Below are 12,012 nucleotides of genomic sequence, written 5' to 3'. Positions count from 1 at the left end.
GCCCAAAGATGGAATAAATTGCTCGGCGGGAGGATAATAAAACTGCTGTGCCCAGTAGCGCCTGGGTGTGAAGTGTCTACAATGGCTGTGTGCACTTCCTCTTTCTTATCTTCTACTTCTTCTTCTTCATGCCCCTCATTGTGCTTTGGTTTCAATCCTCTTTTCTTCTCCTCCGCAAGTCGTCGTCGTCGTTCTACTCTACCACTCTCCTGTTCTCGTCTCAGAGGTTATCGCTTCTTCGCCAGTAAGTCTCCTCTCTAAATGCCCCTCTCCTTTTCTACTTACCGAAAATGCATCGGATTTGAATTGGTTTTAGGGTTCTGCTACCTAATTATGTTTTTATGAATGCAGTTTCTGCGGAAGCAGAAAGCACTGCTATCTTTAATTCACCCGAAGTTGCAAAGTCATTTGATTTCAGTAATGAAGAACGTATATATAAATGGTAATATGAAATTTCCATGAGTTCAGTTCTGTTATGTTGTTGAATTCTTTGTTTGTTTGTTTTATTTCTGGAGTGTCTGATAAGTTCAAAATACGAAGAGGGTTCAATTTCTACTATATATACATAAAAAATTGTTTTAACCGTGTCTAAACAGTGTAATTTTCCACTGAAGGGGGTTCGGATGACCCCTGAGCCCTTACTAGCTCTGCCCTTGAATGTCAGTTATAGAAAAAATCTGTTCAGTAGAAAAAGTTTATTGTTTCTACCTTGAACCAAAGGACCTATGAACTTTTCAACTTTAAGGTCTTGCAGTTTTTGGTATACTTAGCTATTCAACATTAACATGAATTGACTATACTTGGAGTGACTCATGTGATTTCACGTCACATTTAAATGATCACCTTCTAATTATTCACTATCTACAAAATACTAATAAGTGAAATTGTTGATATTTAGGTGGGAGTCTCAAGGATATTTCAAACCAAACATTGTCAAAGGGAGTGATCCTTTTGTCATTCCGATGCCACCACCTAATGTTACCGGCTCGCTGCACATGGGCCACGCTATGTTTGTGACACTTGAGGTTGCATTCAGTATTAAATGAATGAAATTCTATGTATGCTCTTATTACAGTTCTTTTTGATCTTCTCCAGCTTATTCTTTTGAATGTCTTTCTTGAGTTATACGAGTTCATCATTCAATATATCTAGTAATTATAGTCTAACTCTCACTTGCTACTCTATTCTCCTATTATTGAGCACAAAGCTAAAAGTAAAGTTGAATTACATGATAGCTTACAATAAATATGCTGTGTCTTATCTTTGCATTATTAAAAATCATTTCTGGAAAATGACTAAGCCAGGAGTAATGGGGCTGTAAAGTGGAGCAGCTAGCATTTAGCTATTTAGGATTGGCTCTGGGTGCTAAAAAGAATGACAAGAAGATGTGGGAAGGTGTCTTGGACAAGTGCAACAGTAAATTGGTTCCATGGAAAAGACAGTATTTGTCTTTTGGGGAAAGACTTACATTTGTTAATAGTGGTTTAGATGGTATTCCAACCTATCTAATTTCTGTCCTCAGAATGCCAACAAAAAATGAGAAGAAACTAAATTCTTTGAGGAATAACTTTTTCTGGGAAGGAAATGCTGATAAGGGGAAGTTTCATTTGGTCAAATGGCAGGAAGTGATGAAGGAAAAGTAAAATGGGGGCCTGGGAATGAGGAAGCTGAAGCTGCATAATAAATTTGGAGATACAATCATGGCAATTAAAGCTTATGGAAACAAGTTATAGATGCAAATTATGGTAAGAGAGATAGTTAGGTTCCTTGTTTAATCCAATCTTCTTCTAAAGGCAGAGTTTGGAGTATTATCAGTATATACGGGGTGAGTATAAGCAGCATGTTAAACTGAAATTGGGGATGGTACTAAAATCTTGTTTTGGTCTGATATATGGTTGGGGATTGAAAGTTTAAAAGAGAAGTTTCCAGTTTTATATAGCTGCTCCACAAACAAAAATGGGAAGGACTCTGATTTTTACTCTAGTAATGTCTGGAGGTTGATTTTCAAAAGAGGCCTAAATTATTTGGAGGTAGGCGAATTTGTCCAATTAATGTAACTGTTGGAATCTTTGTGAATATTGTAGCATATATTAAAATATAGAAGGTAGCTTATTTTACTCCTATTGTAATTAGGTATCGATTTGTACTGATCTCCTTTCCTTGTTAGGACCTGAAGACATAGCTATTTTAAACTCCAAAAGCTTAAGGGAGTAATCAAGCAGAGTTTTCTCTCAAACTCTTTCTTTTTCACATAGTATCATAACTTTTGTTTTTTTGTGAGAAAACAGCAAAACCACTACTATTCCGCAATTCCGTGACTCTCCTGGGGTACTGTGCATATACCAGTAGCACCATTACAATTGGAGTCCTTGCGCGAAGCTACCTTCAAATTCCGCTGCTATAGGGTTACTCACATGCTCTCACGCACCACTCTTAGATCCAGATAATTGGTGTCAGGCGCTCCACGTGCCCACATATATTTTTTTCCAGTAGGGTCTCCCCATAATTTTTACCCTACCATATAGAGGTTTGGCCCAGTTCGGACCTTGGCTCCCCATGAAGTGGTTTGACTCGCATTCACATATATGGTGGTTGACTCTATCTAAGTCAGATACTTGAAATCCCCATAAGGAAGCTTGCTTGTATGTCTTTTCTCACGAGTGTCCTGACCTACAGGCGTGCCCAGCCTTTGCTTGGCATCAGCTTTGCATAGAGCTTACTCTTGGAGATTGCTTTACCCCGTGATGGTAGGCACATAACATATTAGCGGTTGTTTCTGTGACACTCGTGCCAACAGCCCCACTAGCCTGGCCTCACTAAACTTATTCCCACATGGTAGTTAAGTGTCTTTCTTTCTTTCTGTTCATCTGAGCTCTTAACATGAATAGGTATTTCTCACTGTGCTCTTTGACAAGATTTGTTCCTGCTCTAGTTCCAAGTTTATAGTACATGGCTCACAGCTCACCATAACACTGTTGCTTGACCTGGAAAGGTGGCCTTTTCTGACCACTTGGCTTACCGACATGTCCCAATTCTCAATTGAATTTCAGATTGTTCAGAAAGAAAATTGTGTTACCAATTTCACCTCATTAAGTTGGGCAACAACTTTGGATCAATGCATAACATGAACGAAACATCTTGACCTGATTATCTGATGCAACTGAATTAATGAATCTTCTTTGCTCGAGTTATGCAAGTACCTGGCACCACATCCACAATCTCCACCAGACAATTTAGCCAAGTTCATGTCTTGCTGAACAAAGCTATCAGTCCACTGCTGACAGAATGTGACATATTGAATGATAATTGCATTGAGACAACGGGTGCTATAGCTACGCATATGCCTAATCTTATAATATCATACCAATAGCGTAGCATATGGCACTACAACTAACCAAACATGCTTCAATCAATTCCTTCTAAAAATGCATCCTCTGTTTAGAAGACATCCCTAAGGATAGGTCAATCCAAAGAGGATGCCCGAAAATCAACTGGTAAAATATAGATGAAGACATAAATAACTATTGTGAAGTGACATGATTCTGAAAGTTGTAATCCATGGATAGAAAGAGAAGTCTTTTTGGATTATCATGTCACACAATTTAACGGGGAGGAATCACACAATGTACTCTTGATTACTATTGGTCTATTACTTTGTCATATTTCAGCTTACAAAGTGATCATCATATCTGTTAGTTGATTTATCCAGGTTTTCTAAATTACTTCATTTCTGTCGTCTCCTTTGTCAGGATATCATGATACGATATAACCGTATGAAGGGAAGACCTACCCTTTGGCTTCCTGGAACAGATCATGCTGGTATTGCAACTCAGGTTCCCTCTACATCCAAAACTTTACTACTTTTCTCAACTACATCTCATTTTAGAGTTGATCTTATATTGCTTGCCATCCATCCATTATACGTTTTGGTTTCATTCAATTTTGATGAAAATTTTTACTTTCATGAACCATTTTGAGTATCCAAGAGCTTTCACTGCGAGCTAGTTGAGTTTGAGCTGTTTTCCAGTGTTATCTTTGTGCAAATGCACATAGAATGAAAGTTATTTTTTCTTGTTTTGGTGCACGGAACTGTGATCACCAATGTGAGAAATCTACCTTGATACTTCAGATGCTGATATTAGTTACGGAGTGTTGATGTGTAGCTTAGGTGTTCCATCATGTACTTCCTCAAATATGTCTGCAGTTTCTTTCTATGCTGCAGGTTATTTGGTAGTCCTATTTCTTTCTCAAACTTGTGGGAGTACATTATCAGTTTAACTTGTGTAATTGGCTCTGCGTGTCATTTGTCCTTTTTATTTTTAAAAATGATCTAAACTATCAAAGTTGTTATTTTGCTTGGGTGTGCAAAACTGAATACCTCTTCTTTTTATTTTCTATGTTTTCCAGTTGGTTGTGGAGAGAATGCTAGCTACAGATGGAGTAAAAAGGGCTGATTTGGGTAGAGATGAGTTCACAAAACGAGTATGGGAATGGAAACAGAAGTATATCTACTTCTTATTTAAGCTATATATTGATTAAATTCTGCTGTGCTACATGATTTATGGTCATAAAGCGTTTTCTTGGATATGCTAACTGATCAAAAAAGATAGAGAGTCTTTTTCACCTACATGTCATTTTCTTAGGGATCTCTCAAGCTACTTATGAAACTTTATCTATTCATTCTTTTTAATGGAATAACGATAGTTTTATTAAAAACATCCAGAAAATGCAGAAAGTTCTGTTACCTATTCATTTAGATGATTAAACATATTATTTTGAATGATTACCATTCTGGCTATCAGCAAACCTCACAAGTAAGAAAAAAATAACAAACACCATGAAAAGGTAAAGTACCAAGATCTTCTTCTTTTTCTTTGATTATTAAGTACCACAATTTCCTTGTTGGATAGAGTAATCTATTTAGCATTTATTGTTCAATGTCCCTGTACTAACAACCTCCTCTCCACTAACATGAATATTTTAATTTCTAATTAGAAAATAAATGAAATGAAAGAAGTAAATAATATTTTTCACAAGTTCTGCAACCATTGAGCAGTAGACTAGAAACGGGAAAATTTCGCCTGAAATTTTTTAACATAGAAATTTCCTTATTATTCTCTGTTCTGTTAATATGTCAATGAGTTGAGCTTTGATGCTCTAAATAGTGTTGAAGACCTAAAACAATAGAAATGTATAAGACACCTCCAATCTGTAAAATAAAAAATAGAAACGTGACACTAATTTAGTTCTTGGATGAAAGAACTTCTTTCTTATGCTTCGTCAGTTTTATTTTATGTGACACTCTTTTCTTTTTTTGTTTGTTCCAATAAGATGACATCTTTCTATATTTCGAAGTAACTTTACTTTAAATTTTCGATTTTTATCGTAAATGATATGCTTTTATAACCGTACGAAAGAGACTGTAATGATATAATGTCCTTTCTACTGCTCCTATTTCTAATTTATTTGATCTTTTTTATCCTTCTAATGATATATTGCCCTTGTCCATCTTTCCCATTGCTTTTTCAATATTTTCTTTTCAATCTAAGAAGAACGGCTTATTTTATTCTCTTTTATTACTTAGGTATGGTGGAACAATTACTAACCAGATAAAGAGACTTGGTGCTTCCTGTGATTGGACCAGAGAACATTTTACCCTTGATGAACAGCTGAGTAGTAAGACAACCTTCCCATTCAGTAAAAGTCCCATCAACTCTGTTTTGCGAACTTGTCTACAGGATATAAATATCAACTCTCTAGGATAGCAAACTATGAATTCTCTAAGTGGCTTATCAGTTCATTTGTCTTTTACTTTGTCATCGTACGTACTGTTTTTTCGATAATAGTATATTGCATCCAAATGTACCTGGTCCTGCGTCCAGATATAGATGAGCTAATACTTGTCCAGTGATAAAATGTGCATTATTTCTTGTTTATCATATGTATACATATATCATCCATTTGTATAACAGGAGTCTAATTTAAAAATTCAATTGTTGCAGGGGCTGTAGTTGAAGCATTTATAAGGCTTCATGAAAAAGGGTTAATATATCAGGGTACACACTACTCCCTCCCCAAAAGTTTGTATGTTTTTAGTAAGTAAAAGATAGAGACTGTTGCTTGATTAAATGAGCTATTCTGGCGAACTCATAGCCTTGAAGAAAGTAGACTTACCTGGAGAACTTCTAGATTTTCATTTTCCAAGAGTAGTACTGCCCCTTTTTATACTATGACTTTTAGGTTTTATATTTTTCTTTTGGTTGAGGGTTGTGGGTGGGGGAGAGAATATGGTAGCTCCTCCGGGATAGAGTATGCTTTTCCTTTTATTTCCTTTTGGATCGTCTTTTGAATAGATCTTGTGTTTTTTTATGACAACCAGAAGTTAATCATATCAAAGATGAAGTTACTTTACGAACAGAAAAAAGATTCTCTTGGCTGCAAGAAAGATAAAGGAAGGATGTGGGGAGCTAACATCTGGGGTATATGGATGAAAAATGAACATAAAATTTCTGCTTGACTGTTTCGATAAGAATTGTTTAATCCTTACATTATAGGCTTTCCTAATATTGTTGCTAAAGGATAGCTGTGGGTGGAGACAGCTTCAACATTCTGCAGCATACACAATTGTTAAGCATTTCTTTCTTTGTTGAATGTTGACAACTTAATATATTCCTGTTCCTGTACTTTTATTTGATCTTAGAAGCAAAAATGCTACACTGTAGAACTCAAATGTGAAATACTTCTACATATAGTTAAAAGTATTTGGAGCTTTCTTTATAAGCATGAAACTGGATGACATGCATATCTAATTTAAGGACTGACATTTCATTGGTTCTCTTCACATAGCATAAGTAGAGCTGTTGATAAACCCTTCAGAGTGAAATGGCATTTGAGCTGCACCTATTTAATCAAATACTGGACATAAACCACCGATAGTCTTCCTGCAATATGCGTGCTAGTAAACCTAAGCATTCTTCTGGATGTCAACTTTCACCTAAATTCATTAGCTTTCTCATTGGAAATTTGCAGGATCTTATATGGTTAATTGGTCTCCTAATTTGCAGACTGCAGTTTCAGACTTGGTATGATATTTATTGAGTTGGAAATATGCTTCTCTTGTTAATTAGTGGTCAATCTCATTGGTTAAAGTCAATTGCTTTTCCACCTCAGGAAGTAGAGTATTCTGAAGAACCTGGTTCACTTTATTACATCAAGTATCGTGTTGCTGGAGGTTCAAGGTAAAGACATTGCACTTGCAGCTAATTACTTGTATTTTCTTCTTTACTTTAATTTAGTGTTTTAAACTACTCCCTCCCTTCTAATTTATGTGGCATAGTTTGAATAGGCACGAGATTTAAGAAAGAAATGATGGCTTTTGAAACTTGTGGGTCTCAAACATAGCAAAAGATTTGTGACTATAAAATTGTGAAACTTGTGCCCTTGAGCATATCAAAACATTTGTGTGGCTATACAAACATCTCATTAACGGTAAAATGAGAAGTATAAGGGTAATTGTTTTCAAATATAGAAATGTATCACTCTTTTTGAAATTAACTACTAAGGAAATCACAAAAACTGAAATGGAGTGACTAGTCATTTAAGTGATCGTTGAAATGGTACTTTCACCATTCAAGTAGCTTCAATTATCTTTATACCTTTGGTCTTGCTGCGGCTAAGAAGGGTTCTCTTTTACAATAAGTTGCCTCAATCCATGTCCTAGATTTGTTTGTTTGTTGGAGCCACAATCAAATCTAGCTAGTTCACTTAAAAGAAATTGGCATGATCAAGCCTCTTTTGGTTTTGGCGCAATATATATTAAGAAAATTTTTGTATTTCAAAAAACTATTATTTGGTGTTTGATTGACTAAAACTAAGGAAAATATTTTCCTCAAGGAAATATTTTACAGCAAATGCGGAAACAACTTACTCCTTTTTCAGAGGCATCTCCATGCTGTTCTTACTTCATGTCATTTTGATACTAATATCACTTAGGAGCTAAGAAAAAGAAGAAGAGTAGCTAAAAAAAAAGAAGGAAATTCTAGAGCAAGTAAATAAGCAATTCTTTCATAACTTGGAAAAGAGAGAAGCAGTACAATATATAGGAATCAGATGGGGACTAGTGGGGACCAATCCTGGACACATGTCCTTCTTCCACTCACTACTTTGACCTCTGTAACTTACTCATAATGAAAACTAATTCCTCCTGATAGTAACAAGCATTAGGGGGAATGTGTAAATACTAAAACTATATATAAAGATAACTGAGGGGTAGAAACAGAGTTATCTTAATTAATGCAACTCATTCCTAACGGAATTAACTGTCTCAACACCCTCTTGAGACTCTCAAAAGCATCTGTAGCTTTGCTGGACCAGTTAAAGTTATCCTTTTTTAACAAGTCCGTGAGGGGCTTGCTAATAACTCCATAGCCTTTTATAAACCTCCTATAGTAACCAGCTAACCCAAGGAAATCTCTCAATTGCTTGAGGTTAGTCGGTTCAGGCCAAGATTGGACAGCTTCCACCTTCTTAGGATCTGTAGCCACTCCATCAACAGAAATATAATGACCTAAGTATTCCACCTTCTTAGCTGCAAAGACACACTTGCTTTCCTTGGCAAAAAGTTGGTGTTGGACTAATAATTCAAAGGTGGTCCTCAAATGGTCTACATGCTCCTCCAAAGTCCTACTAAACACCAGTATATCATCAAAAAACACAAGGATGAACTTCCTCAAGTGTTTTTGAAAAATATGATTCATGAGACCCTGGAAACTTGAGGGTGTATTCGTCAATCTGAATGGCATGACCAAATATTCATTCCTGTATGTGTTTTAAAGGCAGTTTTATGCACATCAGTAGGAGCCATCCTAATTTGATGATATCCTGCCCTTAAATCAGTTTTAGTGTATACTTGGGACCCCCCCCCAATTCCTCCAACAGTTCTTCAATGATGGGTATTGGAAATTTATCTTTTATAGTCACCTTATTCAAAGCCCAAGAACCATCTTTCTTACTCACTAACACCACAGGTGAGGCATAAGAACTAGAGCTATATTGAATAATACCTTAATCCAGCATCTCTTGGACCATAGTTTCAATCATATCTTTCTGAATTGGTGAATATCTGTATGGTCTGGAATTCACTGGTCACTGGTTGACTGCCTGTTGTCAAAGGAATGTGGTGATCAAAGACCCCTCTTGAAGGAGGCAATTCACTTGGCTCCCTGAATAGTTTCTTGTATTCCTCCAGTAGTGCTTGAACCTCCTTGGGCTTCTCCTCTCTATCTTGTAAACATTCTTCTCTTGGCATCCCAGCCATACACACCTTGATCATAAAGATTTGTGCAGTGTCCATAGTGATTTTGTTGAATTCCTTACAATCCACAGTTTTAAATGTTGGATGAGCACCCTGCAAGGTTATGGGCTTACCTTCGTACTCAAACTTCATCAGAAGCTTCCCAAAGTTCATTTGTATGTCTCCAAGTTTTCACAACCATTGGATACCCAACACAACATCACAACTTCCTATTGGCAATACTAGGAAGTCATCTTGGAACATGGTGCCCTGCATAATCCATTTGAACTTTTTTGCTTCCCTTAACAGATTGAATTACCCTCCCATCTGCTACTGAGACATCCTGTGGGATAATGTCATGGAACTGACAACCTAATCTCCTAGCAGCCTTCTCATTGATGAAATTGTGGGTGGAACCACAATCAATGAGGACAGTGATAGGCTTCTTCTCAGTGTACCCCTGGATCCTCGAGGTTTTGTACCCTCTAGTCCCATTCAAGGCTTGGAGAGATATTTCACAATTCTCCATGACCTCTTCTTCATCTAAGAGTAATTCTGCCTCGTCTACTCCTTCCTCCTCTTGTGTCAACTCTGCTGAATCATCTGCTTCTAGCTCCAGGGAATACAATTGCCTCTTGGCTTTACATTTCTGGCCCAAACTATATTTTTCATCACAGAAAAAACACAACCCATTGGATCTCTTTTCGTCCATTTCAGCAGGGGTCAACCTTCTCCTTCTGTTAGTGTCAAACTTGGCAACATTGGAATTTTGGAAACTAGACCCCTGACCCTTAGCTCTAGTACTGTCACTATAACCTGGAGAACCCCTAAGGTCAGTGTTAGAACTCTTCATTGCCTTGCTCTGAGTAGCAAAATTAGACTCATGAAGTCTAGCTAGATAATAGGCTTGGGGTAAAGATCCTGGGTTTCCAATCCTTACTGCACCCCTGAGTTCAGGTTTTAGATTGTTTAGGAAAATGCTAACAACATGCTCTACTGAAAGATTTATCCTAGTCATGACACTGTCAAAAGCCTTTTGATTATCTTTAACTAAACCAGTATGCTTGATATTCATTATCTCAGTCATGGGATCTGAGTACTCAACTCCAAATCTGTCCGCCAAAGCATATACATATTCTTCCCAACTAGGAGGAGGTGTCTGACCTCTGTTTCTCATGTATCCTTGATGCCATTGCAATGCATCTCCATCAAAGTGAATGGCCACTAGTTTCATTCTCTGATGGATAGGTATCTCTTCCATAGAGAAAAATTGCTCCACCTTATACAACCAAGTTCTTAGGTCCTCTCCATTAAACTTTGGGAACTCTATTTTGGTATATTTGGTAAAAGTAGGCAGGGGAATATTGGAATGAAAATTGTTTTGGTGAGGGGCAAAAGGCATGGGTTGAAATTGTTGAGTCATGGGATGTGTATGACAAACAAAAAGAGCATGGTGGTAAATTGGTGAATTTGAGTGTTCTGAGCATAGGACTGATTTTGGCTGTATGATGTGGTGGTGTTTGGTACATGAGAAAATGGGGTTTGAAGATGTGGCTTAGGAAATTGGAGTGCTGGTGTGGGTGAGAATTGAGAAGGAAACACAGGTATGGGGACAGTTTGGGTCTGGAAAGGGGAAGGGTGGCTTAAGGGATTTTGAGCAGTCTGAATATAGGATGTGTGAGTGGGTACGCTAGAGGAAGCTGGTATGGTTGATACCGGCAGGGGTGGAACTTGAATTTGCTGACTTGGGTGAATATAAAGTGAAGGTTGTCTTACTGGATGTGAGGGTGAAGAATTTCCCAATCGTGAGGAAGAATTTTCCAAACGCAGTGGCAAATCTGAAGGTGAGTATAGCTCCTCCTCCAGCTGGATCACACTCTTATCTCTTTTTGGTCTCCTTCCACTATGTACAGCTTCACTAAGCTCTTTCAGGGATTTCTCTTGATTCCTGGCTGCCATTTCTTGATTAGCTTCTAGTTGGTCCTGTCTGCTGGCAAAATTGGCCATGTCGAGTGACATATTTTCCAGTACACTTAGTACTTCTTGTATCTCATTCACCATCGAGCTTTCCACAGAGCCAGAAAAGAGCTCTGATACCACTGATACTAATATCACTTAGGAGCCAAGAAAAAGAAGAAGAGTAGCTAAAAAGAAGGAAATTCTAGAGCAAGTAAATAAGCAATTCTTTCATAACTTGGAAAAGAGAGAAGCAATACGATATACAGGATGGGGACCAATCCTGGACACATGTCCTTCTTCCACTCACTACTCTCTGACCTCTGTAACTTGCTCATAATGAAAACTAATTCCTCCTGATAGTAACAAGCATTAGGGGAACGTGTAAATACTAAAACTATATATAAAGATAACTGAGGGGTAGAAACAGAATTATCTTAACTCATGCAACTCATTCCTAACAGAATTAACTGTCTGTTCATACTCTATTTAAAGCTAAGTGTACCACTCCTTAATGCTAGCAATTTCCCTTTGTATCACATTTGCTTCTATCAACATGGGAACATCATTACCAATGTTAGGTATTAGCTACTTATTCTTTTGAGATAAGGGTAACTTTGTATTCACTAAAAATTCATCATCCAAGGGATGCTGAATTGGAAACTTACATCCCATAGGGTGGTGGGCACACCCTCAGAAAGACATACAGAATTACAAGTTTCCTATAAAATCAACCATCTCTATGCTTTCCCCTACCAACTCTT

The 12,012-nt window shown here is 37.2% G+C and overlaps 1 protein-coding gene across 2 annotated transcripts in view; it reads left to right on the top strand.

The window, feature by feature from the left end:
• The first annotated feature begins 41 nt into the window (after window positions 1-41).
• Window positions 42-12,012, top strand: part of LOC125823492 (valine--tRNA ligase, chloroplastic/mitochondrial 2) — a 122,023-nt gene continuing 110,052 nt past the window's right edge. Inside the window, exons 1-9 of one of the 2 annotated variants that reach the window (XM_049502868.1) lie at window positions 42-244; window positions 352-442; window positions 899-1,025; window positions 3,750-3,833; window positions 4,408-4,502; window positions 5,585-5,676; window positions 6,003-6,056; window positions 7,030-7,082; window positions 7,171-7,238. In XM_049502868.1, the coding sequence (XP_049358825.1) occupies window positions 82-244; window positions 352-442; window positions 899-1,025; window positions 3,750-3,833; window positions 4,408-4,502; window positions 5,585-5,676; window positions 6,003-6,056; window positions 7,030-7,082; window positions 7,171-7,238 (827 nt within the window). In that variant the 5' untranslated portion in view covers window positions 42-81. Of the gene's footprint in view, window positions 245-351; window positions 443-898; window positions 1,026-3,749; window positions 3,834-4,407; window positions 4,503-5,584; window positions 5,677-6,002; window positions 6,057-7,029; window positions 7,083-7,170; window positions 7,239-12,012 lie in introns of those variants that run through there. The other variant, XM_049502869.1, reaches the window with a different exon arrangement.

Source organism: Solanum verrucosum, unplaced genomic scaffold (genome assembly GCF_900185275.1).
Source record: "Solanum verrucosum unplaced genomic scaffold, falcon-dt-bn FXZP01000012.1, whole genome shotgun sequence".
Classification (NCBI taxonomy): Eukaryota; Viridiplantae; Streptophyta; class Magnoliopsida; order Solanales; family Solanaceae; genus Solanum; species Solanum verrucosum.
Note: the sequence above shows the minus strand (reverse complement) of the source record. Positions and strands in the feature narration are given on the sequence as shown.